Source organism: Pygoscelis adeliae, unplaced genomic scaffold, assembly GCF_000699105.1.
Source record: "Pygoscelis adeliae isolate BGI_AS28 unplaced genomic scaffold, ASM69910v1 Scaffold57, whole genome shotgun sequence".
In the NCBI taxonomy this organism is placed as follows: domain Eukaryota; kingdom Metazoa; phylum Chordata; class Aves; order Sphenisciformes; family Spheniscidae; genus Pygoscelis; species Pygoscelis adeliae.
The window spans coordinates 957354-978318 of record NW_008825615.1 but is presented as its reverse complement, the minus strand read 5'-3'; the positions used below and the strand labels follow the sequence as shown (position 1 = coordinate 978318).

General features: G+C 38.5%; 1 protein-coding gene across 2 annotated transcripts in view; it reads left to right on the top strand.

Moving 5' to 3' along the window:
• The window catches only part of ORC3 (origin recognition complex, subunit 3), a 37622-nt gene that overhangs the window by 5785 nt on the left and 10872 nt on the right, over nucleotides 1-20965 (top strand). Inside the window, exons 3-12 of one of the 2 annotated variants that reach the window (XM_009333094.1) lie at nucleotides 1736-1880; nucleotides 3158-3262; nucleotides 4039-4193; nucleotides 5137-5273; nucleotides 7397-7556; nucleotides 8374-8487; nucleotides 10324-10457; nucleotides 10940-11003; nucleotides 14308-14424; nucleotides 15327-15406. In XM_009333094.1, coding sequence (XP_009331369.1) covers nucleotides 1841-1880; nucleotides 3158-3262; nucleotides 4039-4193; nucleotides 5137-5273; nucleotides 7397-7556; nucleotides 8374-8487; nucleotides 10324-10457; nucleotides 10940-11003; nucleotides 14308-14424; nucleotides 15327-15406 — 1106 coding nt within the window. In that variant the 5' untranslated portion in view covers nucleotides 1736-1840. The remainder of the gene's footprint in view (nucleotides 1-1735; nucleotides 1881-3157; nucleotides 3263-4038; nucleotides 4194-5136; nucleotides 5274-7396; nucleotides 7557-8373; nucleotides 8488-10323; nucleotides 10458-10939; nucleotides 11004-14307; nucleotides 14425-15326; nucleotides 15407-20965) is intronic. The other variant, XM_009333095.1, reaches the window with a different exon arrangement.

Below are 20965 nucleotides of genomic sequence, written 5' to 3'. Positions count from 1 at the left end.
CTAAAATGCCATGTTACAATTTCTTCTGAGCTGCCATATAATTTATCAGGTGGGAGCTCAGAGGTGCACAATCAACATCAGAAAGGCCAGAAGAATATTTTTTAATAAGTAGAGGGTGAAAAGAGTAAGATTACTTTGTGTACAGTTTTATTAGTTGTTCAGGAGAGCAACAGGAACTCTGTTCCTGTTGGAAATGGAAATGGAGCTCAGGTTTTTGAGCAGGCATCACGTGCAATGTCCTGGAGATGTGACCTTAGCTCCTTTGATAGCTGTCTCTTCAATGCACCTAGAGATGGCCTTTTCCACTTCGTTTAAAATCAGTTTCACTGCTGTGTGTGTGTCACTTCTTGTTGCTAATAAATCTTGATGATTTTATTGGGGGCAGGGGTTTAATCTTGTTTCTAACATCTGTGTTCTAGAGTATATATTGATATCCTGAACTTCAGAGTACAGGTTTTTTTTGTCTGTTCTAGCAGAAGGCATATCTGGGATTAGAGACAGATATTCAAAGGCACATACATAATAAAAGAAATAGGAAATGCTTCCGCTATGTATCTGCCTGTAAAAGTTTTATCTCCCCCTGCTTTCTCTCACCTTTCCATATATTCCTGCATATATGTATTCTTGTATGAAAATCATCCTGAAGGGCAAAAGACAGTGTAGCAAATGTGGCAGTCATGTGGTTTAGTATTTTTTCCTATAAAACATGCTTAATGCTTTCCTTTTTTTTTTTTTTTTCCTTTCATCCTGAATTAGATTTGGAGGAGTTGGATGTTTGCTGTCATATAGATTTCTCAGAAAAATGTTTACAGGTGTTTTGTAAGCGAAGAGGACGTAATAGGAGTTTTCATGAACATTCTTCCAGAAACTAATTATATTGTTTTATTTGAGACCCCACCTGGAGTACTACATCCAGCTCTGGAGCCCTCAGCATAAGAAAGACATGGACCTGTTGGAGCGGGTCCAGAGGAGGGCCACAAAAATGATCAGGGGGATGGAACACCTCTTCTATGAAGAAAGGCTGAGAGAGTTGGGGTTGTTCAGCCTGGAGAAGAGAAGGCTTCGGGGAGGCCCTATTGCAGCCTATCAGTACTTAAAGGGGGCTTATAAAAAGATGATGGCAAACTTTTTAGCAGGGCCTGTTGCAACTGGACAAGGGGGAATGGCTTTAAACTAAAGGGGGGTAGATTTAGACTAGATCAAAGGAAGAAATTGTTTATGCTGAGGGTGGTGAAACACTAGCACAGGTTGCCCAGAGAGGTGGTGGATGCCCCATTGCTGGAAACCTTCAAGGTCAGGTTGGACAGGGCTCTGAGCAACCTGATCTAGTTGAAGATGTCCCTGCCCACGGCAGGGGGGGTGGACTACATGACCTTTAAAGGTCCCTTCCAACCCAAACTGTTCTGATTCTATGATGCCTCCTATGTCACTTACACTTTGTCAGTATGTTGGTTTTTTTCTTCTTCTTTAAAGCCTGTGGTGTGCCAATACAGTTAAGCTCATTTGCTTTCCAAGTTATTGTTGAGGAATTTGACCAGAAGTTCCAAGATGGGAAATGTCTGTGTTTGCCACAGTGAATAAATTAGCATGTTTATAGTTCACAGGAAAACTTAGTGTTACTTAAAATTTTACCCTGGAGTTTTAAGGATTAATACGCAGGAAAGGGGTCGGAAAAGGACGATAGTCTGGTGTTTCGACATTTCTATAAATAAAATCTCTCTGTGTTTGTTTACAGCAAGTACAGGAAGACTTGAATAAGCAGTTATTTGATAACCTAGTAAGTTTTTTGAGGCGGTCTCATTCTGAGTTCCAAGAGAAGACAACAGAATGGACTTGTCGGATGAAGTCCAGAGAAATCCCTACCGCAGCTCTTGTCTTAGGTAATTTTTTAAGGGTATAATTTGTTACGTACATCTGCTTAAAACTGACACAGAGATCAAAGAAAAATATATTGCTGACTTCCAGGAATTACTGTGAGCAATATCAGCTTTAGAAATGTTAACAGAAGAGATTGGGCTGGGAGAAGGAAGCAGGATAAGACCTCCTTCCCCTTTGTCTGTATGCATAATAGTGCAGTAAGGTACACCTTCCCTAAAGGTCTGTAGGCAGCTGGTAGTGATTTGGTTTTTTTTCCTGATGCACTGGAGATGCTTTGATTCTGTCCCTGTTTCTGCCACCAACATGCTTGGTGGTTTCTATGACTAACCATGGAATTACACAGCTTCTGTATTTCTGATATATGTGCTTGCAGTGCATCTTTATGTGTAGGAAACCAGTGTTGTTATCTTGGAAAAGGAGCAGAGAGTGAAGAAAATAGCTGAAGATCTTATTACTGAAGTTAGTGAAGTTCTGAAGGCTTTCTTCCCCCTGCCCTCACCTTTCTTTCAAATGGTTGTAACTGTGATCCTAATCCTGGTTCAAGGCAACCTGATTGCATTTTCAGTGGATCATTTCAAGGAACCTAAAATCAGGCCTGTGCTTCAAATTTATCATGTGAGCACTAACAAAGTCTGGAAGGTAGTCTACTTTTGTACGTAGTAGAAAGTGAGAAGTTCCTGCTCTGAATATTTCTGTGGAAGAAGCTGTGAATTGCCTGCTGGAGGGGCTTGTTCTTTTTTTTGGTTGACTAAGGATGTTAACAAAGGCAGTAAATATTGAGTAGTTCATAGTAAATTCAGACTGTAGTTCATACTAACTCGTAGTAATTTTCCTCCCTACATAAGCCATATGAGGATCCAGGTCTCAGGTGTATGCACTGCTGCTCTTCTAGAGAAGGGGAATTTCATCTTCTTGTCTGCAGGCCTTAGATGACTGTGGATGGCTTCTGAGGGTATAAGGAGCAGGGAAGTTAGAAAACCAATCCTACTCCTTGCAGGTTTGCACCCTTGAGAAATCTTTCTTTAAAAAAAAACAAAACCAAACTATATGAGGGGTCTTTGCAGTGATTCCCTGTTCCTTTTAGTCAGCTAGTATTAACTTGCATGTCTAATTTTGTGCTAGTTTTTCATCTTTCCTCATAGCTGATGCGATGCTTTTCATTCCTTCCTTAAATATTTGAGGGTATCTTCTGGTTTTTGTCTGCTGTTCAGTTTTTTATTCAATCATTGTGGTCACAAATCACAGGAAAAACACCCTTAAAAATTTGTCTTTTTTCTAGGTGTAAATGTTACAGATCATGACTTGACTTTTAGAAGTCTCTCAGAAGTCCTTCAGAATAACATTACTCCTTATATAGCCTTTCTGGAAGCCAAAGATTGCCCAGGTAAATACTGCAATAGTTTTGCTTCCTCATCTGAATAAGCTGTCAATCAACTAGAAATTCTAGCTTTTGCCCCCAAATGTAAGAATAATGGGATGGAGGGATCTTGAAGACTTTCTAAAGATTTGCTCAATCCCATGTTAACATAGCAGTAAAGCCTACTATATTTTAAGAGGTATCCAATTGTGTTTAAAACAATGAAGATTGAAATACTACTTAGTTGTAGCATAAATGTCAAGAGCATGCTGCTTAGTGTATTGCATGTTGATATTGTAGGTTGGCTTTCCTCTTGTTTAATTGGACAGTGTATGTATGCATTCCACTTTTAAAATGCTTACAGTCATGTTATTACAGTGAGGGAATGGGTAGAATAAAATTTTGTCCCATTCTCCTTGCTCCTTTTTTATTTTTTAAGTAAAAAGATTAAAATCGCTTATGGCAGCATCCCCAGATCTATGGATTGGCTGCCTTATTTATTTTTAGGTCACTCTAATAGCATGTACCTGGAGTTCAGGAAAGGTGCAGGGCCAACAACTTAACCTGAATTGTTGCTATCTAGGCAAATTAATAGGATAATTTTTATTGCATTAATAACATGCATATCATGAATACTTTCAAGCTTTCTGGAGCCTGAGATGATTCTGGAGAAAGGAGGAGAATAATTAGAAAAGTGAAAATAATAAGTGATGACTTGGGGTAATTTTTCAGAGTATGAGTTGGAGAAGTGTTACCGAATAACCAAATGTCTTTACTGTGTGTCTAAAAAATGTGTTGTGAAGGCATAAAAAATCTGATGCAGAAGCTGATGGGGCAGCTGATGAACTGCTATGTAGATGTGGACTCATTGGAAGATGAGGACTATGTGCAGGTTTCCCAGAATAGAATACGTTGTTCAATGACTTCTCTTACCAACTGGTATGAGAGTGTAACAAAGGTATGATTTTTTTTTTTTTGTATCACCAGTTTATAAAAATGCCTGACCTTTAGATGCTTTTAAAAAAGAAATTTAATAACTCAAGTTTCTATGCCGTAGTGAAAAAATGCCAAAGGTTAGCTTTTCTTTTAATACCAAGAAATAACTGAGATTGAGGTGATTTGAATATAAATCTGTAACATACATAACAAATGTGGAGTTAGTTTCTGATAAGGTATGAATGTCAGAATTCTGAAAAACAAGCAAAAAGTACTATTTTATCATATGTTTAATTGGGAACTAGAAGCTTAAAATGCAGTATCAACTCCATGCCAGATGCTTTTCTCCCAGGAGTGCTGAGATGTTTTATTTATTAAAACAAAACATTAAGAAAGAACAGCCATCCAGGGGAAAGGCACCGTATTAGTGCTAATGTGCCATTATGTCATCTGCAGCCCACACTACATTGACAAGCAGTGAGAAAATAACTCTCAAAATGTTTTTGTATCTTTGTATTTAATAAAGCTAATGAAGTTTTAAGTTTTGTTTCTGTCACGAATAAAAGTTAGAACTGATTTTACGATTACTTCATCAGAGCAGTGTGTTAAATAAAAGTTTAATGAGTACATGCTCTTTTTATTACTGAGTAAAGATATAGGAAATGGGCAACGTCCATGTACACAACTCAAGTCTCCCTCAATCCCAGCAGAATTTCACCAGTTCTGTCCCACAGAGCTATTCTTGTCTTTGTTGGAATGTGGGTTTTTAAAATGTGTTTATTCTTTGTACTTCCTGCTGTGCCAAACAGAAGGAAGAAAAATTGCAATTCTAGATGCTAATGATAAATACAGCTGTACCAAAAAGTCAGTCATGTCACTTTGGAGCATTATAATATCATAGGTGTGATTCAATCTTTTTGTTTTCCTGTCTTCTGTTTATTAATGCATAACGAATGGCTTTAAAGAAAACAGATTCTGAAACGCCGAGCAAAAAAAGAACTTCCTCTTCTAGAGATTGGCAATCTCCTCCAGTTGTAGTTATATTCAAAGACATGGAAAGTTTCACCACAAAAGTACTTCAAGACTTCATAGTCATCAGCAGGTAACGTGACCTGAAGTTTAGTTCTTCCACTCCTTTACCCATTTTCTATTTGCAGCTGTTTTGAAGTGTAACAATGAGGCCAGTGGAGAGTTGGAATCAAATATTAATGCTGCTTCTCTGCAGCAGTGATTGAGCAAAAACCTATTTGCTAGGTTTTGGGGATAAATTATCCTAAAGCTAACCTGGAACTCTGAACCAGAGTGCCTAAGGGCTGGGCTGAAATATTGGGTGGCTGATTTAATTCTTTATATAAGAGGATTTATTGGTACTAGTTGTTACACAATTTGTGATTGTGAAACTAATTTTTCAAGATACCTAGATCTTTCTTCGGTAGACTTTTAAAATTCTTTCCAGAGTATATTTTTTTGTATGACTACTGATGTAATGCTGCTTAAAGGTCACTAGCTTACTAATAGGAGTATATAAAACTTACCCAGAGAATTTCTCACTGTTGGCCAGGATCTGTAACGAGTAGCTGACTACTTCAGGTGCTCCTGTGCTTCTGTCCTTCCTTAGTATCATCTCATGCATTCTAATCAAAAACCCATGCTGTTCTCCAAAACGAGCATCTTGCACTTAGTCCCCAGGTTGAAACTACAGTTGCAGCAGAATTGGGGCTGCAGTTGTACAATTAATTCAGCTGCAGCGTGCACACCTGACATTAGCTCTAAACGAGGCTAGGCAATTTCATTTGCTGAGAGACCCACAATAAAAATATTTTTCTACTTCAAATCTGGCAGATGGGTTCTCTGGGAATATTTCAAGAAACAAAATCAGAAATGCACAATTATCTGGAAATAATTAGGGTGTAAGGCAGGGGGGAAATGAGGTTGTAATTGTTTTTAAGTGTTGTGTTTTATTTTGCTTTTTTGTGGCAAGGATAAATACCTAATTATGAGCATGTGGAATGTAGATGAAGTGCAGTTCAGGTCTGTCAGTCTACTATTTGCAAATATGCTTTTTTTTTTTTTCATGGGCTGTGCATCTCTTCAGTAAAAAGGTTTAGAGGATTCAAATGATCTTATAACTAAAGATTGTCTTGATTAAAGTAAAGTAGAAGATGGGTAAAATAGAAGCTCGGCAGAGTTGCGTAATACTTTGGAAAAGATCTTTGGGTTAATGTAGAGATTGGATTTATTCTTTCCATTTCAGTCTTTAACATGTTTAATAAGGATGAAGTGGGTAAATGTGAGAGGTTCTTCTGATTTGTTAATCACAAAATTCAATTTCTCTCTGATATTCTTTTAGGTTATCAGCAATGGACAGTAATATATTAAGTCTATTGTTTTTATGTTTAAGTCTGTAGCAATGACTTTTGAGGAGTTAGAGAAATTAAATAATTGTGGGATAACAATTAAAACACAAAGGTCAAAAAGTTGCTGTGGTGAAAACAGAGGAAAGGAATAAATTGTCAGTTGTAACCTAGAAGATATTTAAGATAGCAGAATTTGTATCTCCTTGAAACTAATAAAAAATGGAAAATTATGATGAAATAATACTGAAAACACTGTATTTTGTATAGTTTTTATGCTGTTCACATATTCAAGGAGTACAGCATTCAGTCCTGGTTATCAGTTCTCAAAGCATATACTAAAAAATTATCTGAAGAGGAAGATTGAATCTGGAGAAGTTGGAATTTATTTTTTTTTAGTATAAGAGGAACATAGAACATTAGAGGAGTTTCATATTTATTTGAAATTTATTAAATGGTGTAAAATTTGTAAATTTTCTTGAGATTGTTAGCTGTTTAATGTCTCTTCTTGGTTTTTCTCTATTTCTTTGGGAAAAAAATTTGATATAAGATTCAGTTCTCTGAATATAATTTTTTGGGAAGATAGGACCAGTACAATACTTTAACTGAAAAGACGCTTTTTATGCCACTTCCTGAAATTTGAATCCTAAAATATAATTTAATTTGCTTTTCTACTTTAGGGCTTTGTATAGCTTCCTTTCTTTTTCATTTTACTCCACATCAAAACTCTTTTGGTTTGCTGGCAACAAATCTTTTAATTTACCCCTTTCTGCATCTAAGCTCTGTGCTGTAGTAGGAACATAGAATGTCATGAAACAAATGCATTATAATGTAACTATTATGTTTTTTTTTCCCTTCCCCCATGATCTAGTCAGCATATCCGTGAATTACCTCTAGTACTGATTTTTGGAATCGCTACATCTCCAATGATTATCCACAGCTTACTTCCTCACTCTGTTTCCTCTCTGCTGTGCATAGAGCTTTTCCAGTCCCTTTCCTGTAAGGAGCACCTGTCTACTATAATTGACAAGGTAATTCCCTTTCTAAATGGGAGGAGTCTGTGTGTATTCAAGCACAGTGTACATGTGTGGCCTTTAACAGTAGGTTTGTCTGAAGGTTTTGAAACGCATTCTGTTCCTGAGAGCTCTGGCTTTTGGATATTTCTACTCATAGCTGCAGAGTAGCTTAATACTGAGAGCTTCCTTGTCACATTTAGACACACTCGCACATCTGCTTTCATCTGCCATTTGCACACTCGCACATCTGTGCATACATGCTTGGGCAGTTACACTTTGACATTCTCACCTCTTCATTAAAGTAGTGCTTTGATTTGAGTTTTACTTTGTTCCAGAAAAAGATAGCTTTAAACATGAAAAATTCAGTTCAGCCTGAGTTTTGCTGCCTGTCAAAAATTAGCAGGGTTATCCAAATGGTCAAGCCATATAGATGCTGTGCCTGTGCGATTCTTAGTATGCCACTTTGTGCAGGATTTCCAAACACATACTGAAAGTAGTGGTATCCCTGGTTGTTACAGCAGTCTCTGTTCTGTTGTTTGTAATTTTAAAAAGAAATACAAAAATAGTGTTAAGCAAAACTAACTGCAAATGTTGCGTATTAGTAAAAGGTACTTACAAAAATGCGGTGAAATAATAAACTGAAAATCCATCTTTGCATGGATATTTTAGTAGAAATATTTTGTTTTTAGAAGTTGGCAGTGTATTTAGTATCTCATTTAATTGAATGCTAACACATACTGAGAGTTGTATCGCATTGTATATATAAATTTTGCTGAGTTGAATTCAGGAAAGAATTTCTGCTATGGCTACTTTTCCTTTTTGTCTCCCTTAGCTGCTTCTGACAGCCCAGTTTCCCTTTAAACTGGGTGAGAAAGTTCTGCAGGTTCTCATCAACATATTCTTGTACCATGATCTTTCTGTCCAGAATTTTATCAAAGGATTTCAGGTAGGCAATGGTAACAAGAACTCAAGTTATGGTTGTGAAAACAAAGGGTAATTACTAGGCACTGAAAGATTTCTTAGGTCCCAATCTTGCTGTCACTGAATTGGATGAAAAAATGTCTTTGGAAACAGTTTGGATCTGTGAACAGGTGGGTGTTTTAAAGTTAAACCTTAACTGCTAAGGTTTTAAGGGAAAACTTGTAGGACAGGTATGAAGAAGCATGTAAAATCTTACTCTGCCAGGAAAAACGGTATTTAAAGGTTACATTTAAAAGGGTAACCTGCCTCAGTGGGTAGAAAGACCTACATTTTGCTATAGATTAACTTGTAGCTTCTAACACCCCTGGCAGAACTCTCCAGCTCTGATCCTCTGTACCAGTTCCTTGTACTCTCTTTTGTCATGGTGTGAATCTGCTACAGCAGTGTCTGTTCCCTGCTTGAACTCTTCTGTTTCTGGATGCACACTTCTTACCTTTTCAGGGAAACAGGAGCTGTAGGGTCACTTACTTTGTGCCTCAGAGTAGGTGGTGCTTGTGCTCCAAGCGGCTGTGCAGTAATGTAGGAGTTCCACTCTGTCTCCTGAGAGGGTAAATGTAAGACTTCAAGGTTTCCAAAAATAGTCTATACAGAGCATGATAATTATATTTTTATTGGCTTATATAGATCTTCATATCTAGATGTTTCTGTGTCTGAGTCTCCTTGTAGCTTTTGTGGATTGCGGACAAGAGTTCTCCAAACAACTGTAGTCCCTGTAATCTATTAGGATTATTAATGCAGGATTGTGAAATTGTTTCTTTCTTGCCTGGTTCCATGTGTAAACCTGTTAGTAAAACAAGTCCTTTTAGTGTCATATACCTTTAGAGTGTCTCAGATTCTCTGATATCTAAGATTCAATGATTACACATGGCCAGGATAAATATCCTGGCTGTAGTACCTCTTCCTGCGGACAGACGTGCACAGGCTTTCATAGATTTCAACTCCTCTTTGAAAGAGTCACTAGGATTTAATGATTCCCCACTGGCCTGATACGAAATACAAGTCCTAGCCCTGACAGCATATGGCTGTGTCCTTGTGCGTTAAAAGTGTTCAAGGATGAAGCAACTTCAGATCAGATTTCTAAGTGATAGATACAAGGGATCACCATCACCATCGTCTCATTACGTCTAGGAGTGATGTTAACTTTTCTCACAGGAAGTGTCTTTCCTCTTTGACAGTTTTTATGTTTTAAAAGTTTTTAGTGAGGTAGTCTGTTTGATTGGGGTTTTGTTTTTAAGAATAGATGTGATGAGTATACGCTACTCTTCTGCAAGGCCCTGATGCTACAAACATTTAGTGCAGCTGAAACCAGTGATAAAGCGTGTTTGTACATATGCGTAGTAAGAGCTTAGCAGTGTATTTTTGTGTACGTGAAACAGAAATTGAAATTAGAACATGTGATAAGTTTGCTTGTGTACAGTAGTTGCTTTTCATATCTTTAAATATACTCTTTGTTATTTGTGAGCATTGGAGCTGAACATGTAACCTAAAGAATGCAGTAATTCACGTAAGTGAACAGAAAGTTTTTGACATGCTATCATTATGTAAGAGGTGGGAAGGATGAGGTACTGAAAATGAATAGCACATACAGCAAAAAAAGGTAATTATATGACTGTATTTAAAACTGAATAATCAGTGTCCTGTAGTGACTTATGGAATATTTATGAACTGTAATGAAGTTTTTTAAAGGAATACCATTACTACCATTGTAGTATATGCACTGTAGTAATAAGAAAGTATTAAAAGATATATAGCAAGGAGGATGAATTTTATTAACATGACTGGGTCTTGCTTTGTTTTTCAGCTCTGTGTTGTGGAGCATTTCTATTCCCAGCCTCTTAGTGTACTGTGTTGCCAACCGGTAGATGCTAAGAAGAGGGTAAATTCTTTATCACATGATCAGTGTGAAAACATTCGAAAACTGCCCTCTTTTAGAAGGTAAAAGGGGAAATAAATTTTTGGATAATCTTGTATTTAGTCAGCTTTAAAAAAGATAAAGGGAATCTGTAAATGTAGCTCCGTGAAAACTATAGATCGCTTGTGTGTATGTTTCTATAGCAAAGGTAAATCGATCAAAAGGAGGACAGTTCTAAATAATTTCAGGAAGCCTTAATCTTCTGGTCTACAGAGCACAGCTTCTGTGATGTGTAATCACTGAACTTTTTTTTTCTCTTGTTCTTAATACAGGAACAAGCTATTATGACAAATAACCATAAATCACACTTGAACTTAAGCTGACTTGGAGCATAATCTCTAGGGTTTTAGAGTGGCCTTTCAACTTGCTGGATTTGACTGTCCCTTTTTGAATCTTTCCAAAGAAATCCTTATAGCAGCATAAACTTCTTGAATTTTTTAACTCTATAAACTTTAATCATACTTTACATTATAATTTTTATGTTCTTGTTTTTTCTTGCCATCAGGTATGTGGAACGTCAAGTATCAGAGAAACAGATTGCACTGCTGACAGCAGACAACTTCTTAAAGGTAAAATTTTAAGAATGTCGTTGGCAAGCAAAAATAACTTTCCCAATATATTAGTTTGTGGAGCATAATAAAATACAAGGCTAAGATGTAAAGTTCTATATAACATCTTTCATACCGTACATACTGTGCTTCATGTCCAGTAATGGACAATTAGGATCAGCAGGTCAGAATTCCAAATCTCTAGAGTTGCCAGGTATACCTTTATACAAAGCTGCGCAACTTCTCTTACATCGACTTTTAGCTATGTCTAGAAATATAACTACTTAAAAAGAAGGTTACAAGGTTTATTTATGGCCTGGTCTTTTAATGCTTACTCAGACTGACTTTCTTGGAAAGTCAGGGAAGTGTTTGAAGAATGAGTAAGTAATCTTGGAGGTTATTTCATAAGCTCTTAATCCTCCGTACCCTCTGTGTAGTTTCTGATTGAACTCAGTAGGGCAGTCTGGGTCCCGAGGCACACGTTCACAATAGATGTCGTACAGGATTAAAACTTTAATTTATGTTACATGTTTATCGGAAGGTTCGTCAGGTGATTAAAGTCAGGCTACTACTGTTGTGAGCCCTTTAGGAATTCACCAACAAAGATCTGTTGGTTATTTTCACCAGCTGAACCACTCCCAGCGGAAGCATTGCTCAGGGTAAAGGGTTTCTCCTAACTCTTCATCTCAAGTATAGCTAACCTGGCAGGCAAATGGCACTACTAGAGATAAAGCAATTAATTTATCCTAGCAGAGCTTCCTGGTCTGTAAGGACTTTTCAAGTGTGAAGAACAATGGTAGAGGCTGGAAGACATGGTGGCAGCAGGCAAGGTTGCAAGTGCAGTGCAATTACAGTAGTCAAGGCGAGACATGACTTATACATGATTTTACAATCCATAGTCTTCAGTGGCAAAAATAGCTTAAGCTACTGCTGTTCCCTTGCTGTTTATACACACCTCAGCAGATGTGCCAGCGCAACTGCTTGCATGGCTGTGCAATGAATGTAATCAGAGAAACAATCCAGTTAAAGTAACCTGACCAAAAAAAAGACAAGACATGGGAATATTTTTGCCGGGTTGTTTCTGCAGAATGATTTCCCCAGCGCAGTTCACTCTGCATAAATGCATAAATGCTTCTGTTGAAACAAGAGGAGGAGGGAAGGAGTGGGAATGAGCAGCTGAGGCTATTTCTTTGTTTAAAGTTTAAAGACCATGTAATGGGCTGCTACTTTGAAAGTTGGATACTCATCAACTTAAACTCTATATGTTTCAAACTTTATATGTTTAATAATATACCCCTTATTTCACAAGCCTCACCCTGTAAGTTTGGGAAAGGAGCCGGAATTCTTGAGCTCTTGTGCTTCTGACAAATTTTAATTGAGGACACTTGTTCTGATCTCTGCAATAGGCATAGGACTATTACTGCATTGCCAAGCTGGCAGCGTAGTCTAGTTGGGGAGGAAAGGCCCTACTGCTGCATTCATGAGGTGCTGTTTATTCTGTATGTCGTACTAATCTACAGTATCATTCTGAACTTTGGAAACACTTTCGAAGTCACTATGGTACTACTTCATATAAATTTACTGTTCGTGTTCAGGACCAGGTAAACTTGCTGTTCAAGCTTAGCACCTAAACCTGCAATACACTATGTCAGCTGCAATTTATATTCCATGTTGTTACCACTTTTTTTAATAACTATGGGAAGAGTTCCACCTATTTAGAATAACCAGTTTTAAAAGCAATTTTGCATCCTAATTACTTACAACTCTGTCTGAAAGTTTTCTTGGCAAATTTCATTTGAAATTATGTAAATGTGGCGATCGATATTTATGGAAATGGCGATCGATATTTATGGAAATGGCATTGCATAGTCTTCTAATAACGTTTTCAAACTTCTAAAACAGAATATGCCTTTTCACTCCGTTATTTGGCAAAATACATGGTACTAGTGCATTGTGATTTGTGTGTATTAACTACAGCAGTCTGGAGCTGGGAAACAAGATGAGGGAAATATAGATGTTATAATGCTCTGGGTTTGGGGGAATAAGATTGATGTAGCAGCATTAAAGAGAACTTGTTTTCTTCTCAGCTTTTTTTGTGGTGGGGATAATTTTTTTTTTTAATGATCCTGCTTAGAATTAAAATACAAACTTGTGTCTACCCTAAGGTTTTGGAAGTAATTTAAACAATTGTTATATCAGTGACCCTTAAATATTGATAGATAAAAAGTATATGGGGAGAAATGCCTTTAATGTTTTTAATCATCTCAAACTTTTTTAACATCAGAAAGCTCTCTGCAGCACTAAGTGTCTTTGTTACTTTCAGTCTTTGCAGTATGATACTTAATCTTTCCATATGTCAGTACTTCCTTATATTGCCTGCAGATAAGGTTTTGCCTTTTTTTTTTTTTTTAATCTTTGATACTCTTTGTTTCAGTTTTACTGTAGAGAACTTCAGTGGCTTGTTTTATTTTTCTCTTTCCATTTGGAATAGTTTTCTCAGAGTTGAGCAAAATGGCAATGAAATATGTAGAGAATCCTGTAGTTTCTTCCTCTTTACTTTTGACTGAAGACAGGTGAGAGAAGATCTTCTGGTTCACAAACTTAAATGTAATGAGCCCAAAGTACTTTAATACACCTACCAGAAAGTTTGAGTGTGGTTTTCCAGAAGTGTTACATATGCTTCCATGAGAGGCCAGTGATGATGAGATGCCATCCAGTAAATTCAGTAGCAGCAGTTAATAATTTCTTTTTCCTAATACATGATTATTTTTTTTCTGCAGTTCCCAATCTATGAATAAACAGAAGTCAAATTAAGAGCACATAGGAGCAGCAACCGCATATTTCTTTTTCTGTGAACTGGTCTTTTTACGTATACCTAACTAATAAAAACAGCAGCCACCCTCAATATAAGAAATAAATTTTTAAATGCATTTGTAATGCAAAAATGCAAATAATAAGGATTTGAGTAGAAGTAGCTATATAATTTCTCATTGCCTATTAAAGGTATAGTGTATAGTCTCGTTTTTGCGAGCTGACATACCAAATCTAAAGGCTAAATATAGTTGAAAATGGTAAAATAATAATGCTAATCAATAACAATTCTCCAGTGAGATACAGGAAGAAAGTAAAGTTAACAATATGCAATGTGATTGCAGTGAACTGTTGAGATACAACTTTTTTGCATAGTGGTCTTAATTTAACACTGGTGATTTAAATCATAGCACACCACAGTGTCAAAACTTCAGGGTCATTTTAAATACTTCATGAGAGTTTTAAATAAATGGATGTCAGAATGACTTATAAAACAATTATTCTGTCACTGTAGGAAGTAACACAGAAGTTGCTGGAGGACTTGCATGTTTACCATGAAAATTATGTTTCAGTTCTGAGATGTCTTCATGTTTTCACATCCTCTCTTCCAAAGTATCCTTTGGGCAAGCAGGTGATGTACTGTTATTCCATTTTAGTGAAACATGGGTGTATTTTGTTTCGAAGTATGACATCTGAATAAGTATTTATTCTTTCTCTTTGTTTACTATTCTGCTGCTTTGCCCCCTACTTCTTAATATGGAGACAGATGCTTTCTTGCTATGGGCAGAGGGCAACAGCATGTGGTTTTTTTAGTGACATGGATGATACCTTGTCAGTCAACAGGAACGAGTTTCCAGGAGAAGGCAGATGCACAGATCAGCGAAAGAATCCGCACATTGACTTTCCCACATCGGTGGTTATCTGTATGCACTGCAGACAATGTATATTCTTCTACTGCCTGTTAGCTCCCTAGTCAAATTCAGATGAAGAGACTGAGTTTTAGCAACCTTCTGTACAGAATAAAGTGATAGTAAGGGAACAGTGATAGTTGTTCTTACTAGCCATATTGCTCTAATGTCATTAAATCCACCTTCTCATGCTCAGCAATTTCTTCTTCCACTAGAAAGCAATATATTCTGTGCATGTGCACTTGTCTGTCAGTTCTCAATGTATTCTACAGTTATTAGAGTCTGTCCCTAACTACAAAATCAGCATGAACTGTCCCAGTATTTGAGAACAAAAAGATGTTGTAGCTGGGGCATTTGACTGGAGTTCCTCTCTGTTCTCTGCAGTTATCTTCATCTGAATGTTAGTTGTTTGAAATACTGGTACAGAGGAACACATAGACTCCAGCAACACTAGGAGCTTAGTTCTGTAAGATAATAAATGCTCTCATTTCTTTTGCAATCATTCTGCAACTTTGGGAAACAAGCTCCAAAGGAATTGCATATTGCTTTGAAAAGCTTGTTGTAAGAGTTCCACATTGCTTTGTTTGTAAAACACTTTATCCTTTCTTCACCTTCTGCATAACAGATCAGGGAGCTGCACTGTGCATGTTTGGAAAACCGAGTGTGGGAGACAGAAGAGTATGAGTCATCTCTTCAGCTAGCAAGGTGATTTTTTTTCTTCCCATCTTGTTTTAATACCACTGTACACATGGAGAATATCAGTCATCTGTTATTCTGGAACTTAAAGCTGAGGATATTACTTGTTCACAGCTAGTTGTAGAATTGTTTGCAAGTGTAATTGACTGCTGTTTTCATTTTGTCTTTCAACTGTTTTCCATGAAACTCAACCAGGTTCTAATATCTCTTATGCCCTGAGTAATTATGTTGAAACCACTGAGATTACTGTGTGTGAATGAGAACATCAGTTGGGCTTTGTCTTTCAGAGTATGATTGTGTTAGATGTTATCAACCAAATTATTACTTTTAGTTGGCCTAAACTTTTATTCTGTTGTGAAAATTAGAATCTGTTCCAAATGAGTAGCTGAGGCCTTTTTTTTTTTTTTTTTTTTATTTTACTGCTTTGCCCCCTGCCTCCTTTTTCTAACAGTTTGTACAGGGACTGAGTTAATTTTTTGTGGTGTTGTGAGCTTAGGGCTTTAGGAGAGCCTACACTTGTGTTGTTTGTCTAAGCCAATTTTCTTAATAGAAAACCCTTCAATTGCAATGTTGCAGTTACAGGCTTTTAAACGTGCTTTATCATGGCAAGTCGCTGTTTCCTGATAGCTGCATTCATTCAACTAATACATTGATTCTGTCGCACAAGGAGCTGATGCGACGCCGTTACCATAACTGCCTCTTCAAGAGCCTCTGAGCTTGTGAAGTTTGATGTGTCTGACAGTAAAATTGAATAGAAAAATCATGTCATTAGTGGGTGGAGGATAACTTTCTGGGCTCATATACACAAGGAAACATATTCCTCAAACTGTATCTTTGCCATACGAGTAGTCTTATGCATCGCCACTGCCCTATGTTGTTTACCTTCATCCCTTTGAAAGGATTACATGCTTGATTTATCATTTGTACAGTCTTTCCTTCTTAATCCTTCTCTGACTCTCTTGAATCTTGACAGCACTCAATCACCTATCAACCCTTGCCCACAAATGTGTCATTTTGCTTTCCTGTACTGTCTGTTCTGTAATCTCTAATAACTCTTGGCCATTTTTTCCTCTCCTTTTTTTCCTCCTATGTTTAATTTGCTTTCTTCCACTCTGAATTCATCTTCCTCTTCTCCTATCGCAAAGTTGATGCTGTCATCAGATTCTGGCTTGCTCCCCCTTTATTCTTATCTGTTTATCTCCCTCCTGTTTTTCCTCTGGTCCTGGTTCCCACTGTGGGAGCTTCTGATAGAAATACAGTGATCACAGTCATTCCTTTCATAAATGATGATTTTTTTATATATATATTTTTTTTTTAAATACAGGAATTCTGTCATTTTTCTAACAAAACTCCTTCAACGTGATTCCTTTGAATACTTGGGATTTGAGCTGTGACTATTATTTCTTCAGCTTTTAACTTTTTCTTTAATTCCCTTTTCTATTTTACACATACTTCCTCGTCTCTGCTTTTTCTGCATAGAATCTTGCTGCTGTCTTTTAGAAGAAAATGATAAAATGTGATCTTTCTTTGCTCAGGTATGGAAGTTATTCACTGTTCTTTAATCAGGGGCCACATCACCTCTTGATATCCTTATGTTCACCCTTTCCTATCCTTTATTCTTCTTTTCAATGTTTTCTGGAGTCCATCTTTTTTCCTTGTTTTTTAGAAAGTAAAAAATAAAGAAGCTTTTGATCAGCTTATTTCTCGATTTGTGACAAAGTCTCTCTTTTGCCCTTCATGAGTTATGTTTGAATGTGGGGTTTTCAGTTGTTGCATTGAGTTCCTTTTGTGGTTGGTTGGCTGTTTCTCTACTTCAGCCTTTCCTTGAACTGGCTTTTATCCCGTCTGCTAAAAGTGCTCTCCCCAGAGATGGTGCTTCAGGTGATCTAACTTTAGCAATCTAGACATTAGTTATTCTACTTTAAGCCAGTTGTCTAGAGTCTAAAAAATACCATGGGGAGACAGGGAGAGTGTGTCAGCTTTAGTTCACATTGGATTAATCCAATCAGAAGAGAGGTAAGATTAAGATATGTTGGAGAGTGTCTCACTTCATTGGTTATGGGGAGCTAACTGGCTGGGACATCTGTTCAAGATTTTAGGTGGCAAAACTTTGAGGACTGTCTGACCTCTTGTCTTCTGTCTAGATACTGTACTCTGTTTTTGTCTGCTAATCATTGATGTCATTCATCACATACTGCTTATCACAGTCCTGCCCTTCCGTGACTGTTGTCATTTTGTTGTTGTCCAATCTCCCTCCCCACTTCAGCATTCAGAAGGAGTTTCTGTGGACTTCATCCTAACTTCCTTTCTTCTCTTTCATAACTTGTCTCTGAATAACCGGAGGCGTTTATTTACTGTCTTTGGATGATCTGAGATCTTCCTTTCTGCTTTAAGCCTGTCTCCTAACTGAATTAAAATATTAACGCTGCTCTCTGATACCTGGCATACCTTGCAGTAATCTCAAGCCCAAAAGGTTGAAAAGGATCCTTTACTGTTTCCTGATATGTGATAACCATCCTCTTGCCTGTTCTTTGGGCCCTGTAATCCCATTGTTGTTGTAAATAAGTTTTTCTAGAACTTGCAGCTTCTTTTTGAATAACATTACTAAAATAAACTTGTTCTTTCCCATTCACAGATCTCCAAATCTGGTTATCCTCTCTCCATCTTAGGTGTTTAATTATTGCAGTGTTTTCTCTGGCCTGGAAGAAGTCTATCTTGTTTACCCATTATATTCTATAAGACAGTTTCAAAATGTTTTCAGCCTTTTGTGTGGTCATGGTCACCCTGGTGACCCAGGTTAATTCCTGATGCTTTTCTGTTCAAAACAAGTGTATCTAGAGGCAACACCTGACTTGCAAAAATCCATAACCCTGAATCGGATAAACTGAAGTTTCAAATTCTAGCCTTTACAAGCATTTAGCGTCAACTGCCAGTTAGAAACTAGAGCTCTTCGCAATTGCCCCTCCAAACGTCCATAAAGCTTCCCCAGCCTCTTCTATTAGCATGTTTTGTATTTTTGTTTTAGCACCTTGTGCTGGTTTTGGCTGGGGTTGAGTTAATTTTTCTTCATAGTAGCTAGTATGGGGCTATGTTTTGGATTTGTGCTGGAAACAGTGCTGATAATACAGAGGAGTTTTAGTTATTGCTGAGCAGTGCTTACACAGAGTCAAGGCCTTTTCTACTTCTCACCCCACCCCACCAGCGAGTGGGCTGGGGGTGCACAAGAAGTTGGGAGGGGACACAGCCGGGACAGCTGGCCCCAACTGGCCAAAGGGATATCCCATACTATATGACGTCATGCTCAGCATATAAAGCTGGGGGAAGAAGGAGGAAGGGGGGGGACATTCGAAGTGATGGCCTTTGTCTTCCCAAGTAACCGTTACATGTGATGGAGCCCTGCTTTCCTGGAGATGGCTGAACCTGCCTGCCGATGGGAAGTAGTGAATGAATTCCTTGGTTTTCTTTGCTTGCATGTGAGGCTTTTGCTTTACCTATTAAACTGTCTTTGTCTCAACCCACGAGTTTTCTCACTTTTACCCTTCAGATTCTCTCCCCCAACCCACTGGGGGAAGTGAGCGAGTGGCTGGGTGGTGCTTAGTTGCCAGCTGGGGTTAAACCACGACACACCTTTGTTTTGTATAAGACAAAGCAAAAACACAAGAATAAGCTGGGAAGGGCTCCTAGTAACAGCAGCTATTACAGATGTGTGATTGTTCAGAACCAGAGTGTTTAGCAATGGGAACCTCTCGCACTGCATGAAAAAAGTTAAATGCATGTGTAATGGTACTGGCTAGATGCAATGACTGTAATTCTGGATTTCATTTATGGATATTTGCAAGGACTTGCTTTGATATCTTTTAAAAGAAGATTCTGAGACTGAACAGTGCTTGGTGACATTTATAAAATGCCCTAATACATAATTTAAAGTAAGTAAATGCTAGGCTGGAGGTTGGGCTAGATGATCTCAAGAGGTCCCTTCCAATCTAAATGATTCTGGGATTCTAGTGGTGGTTAGGTTTATAGCAATTAAATACAGAAAACAGGAATTTGGATTTTGTTTGACGATCATTCTGAATCACAGAGAGTAATGGATTTTGTGGATGTGTGAATACATACTAATCTGATTTTTTTACCATTTCATTTACCATTCTTGGGAATGAGTTATGAACCCTACCATACTTTTTTTTTTTTTTAATCTGACTCACAGTTTCAAAAATGATAACTCTGTATCCAGCATGTTTTTAGGTAGAATATCAGAAAAGCTTTCATTGTCAGTTCTGCAGAAAAATGTGAAGGACGTATCCAAGCTGATTTGTTTCTTTCTCTTAATGACAGCAAGGAAAAAATTGACTTTACTGCAAGACTGAATGCTTGAGATCTTGGAGGTTGTGGTGGGCTGACCCTGGCTGGACGCCAGGTGCCCACCAAAGCCGCTCTATCACTCCCCTCCTCAGCTGGACAGGGGAGAGAAAATATAACGAAAGGCTCGTGGGTCAAGATAAAGACAGGGAGAGATCCCTCAGCAATTGTTGTCACGGGCAAAACAGACTTGACTTGGGGAAGTTAGTTTATTTATTACCAATCAAATCAGAGCAGGATAATGAGAAATAAAAACTAAATCATAAAACACCTCCCCCCCACCCCTCCCTTCTTCCCAGGCTTAACTTCACTCCTGATTTTCTCTACCTTCTCCCCCCGAGCAGCGCAGGAGGACGGGGAATGGGGGTTGGGGTCAGTTCATCACACGTTGTTTCTGCCACTCCTTCCTCCTCAGAGGGAGGACTCCTCACACTCTTCCCCTGCTCCAGCGTGGGGTCCCTCCCACGGGGGACAGTCCTCCATGAACTCCAATGTGAGTCCTTCCTACGAGCTGCAGTTCTTCATGAACTGCTCCAGCGTGGGTCCCTTCCATGGAGCGCAGTCCTTCAGGAACAGACTGCTCCAGCATGGGTCCCCTATGGGGTCACACCTCCTGCCAGCAAACCTGCTCCAGCGTGGGCTCCTCTCTCTCCACGGGCCCACAGGTCCTGCCAGGAGCCTGCTCCAGTGCGGGCTTCCCATGGGGTCACAGCCTCCTTTGAGAGCATCCACCTGCTCCAGTGTGGGATCTTCCATGGGCTGCAGGTGGATATCTGCTCCACCATTAACCTCCATGGGCTGCAGGGGGACAGCCTGCCTCACCATGGTCTTCATCAGGGGCTGCAGGGGAATCTCTGCTCTGGTGCCTGGAGCACCTCCTCCCCCCTCCTTCTTCACTGACCTTGGTGTCTGCAGGGTTGTTTCTCTTGCATATTCTCACTCCTTTCTCCAGCTGCAGTTTTCTGCACAGGGTTGTTTTTTTTCCCCCTTCTTAAATATGTTATCACAGAGGTACTATCACCGTCGCTGATGGGCTCGGCCTTGGCCCGTGGCCGGTCCATCTTGGAGCCGGCTGGCATTGGCTCTGTCAGACATAGGGGAAGCTTCTAGCAGCTTCTCACAGAAGCCACCCCTGTAGTGCCCCCCGCTACCGAAACCTGGCCACGCAATCCCAATACAGAGGTTTGCTTTTTTGAAAGGAGTTTTTCA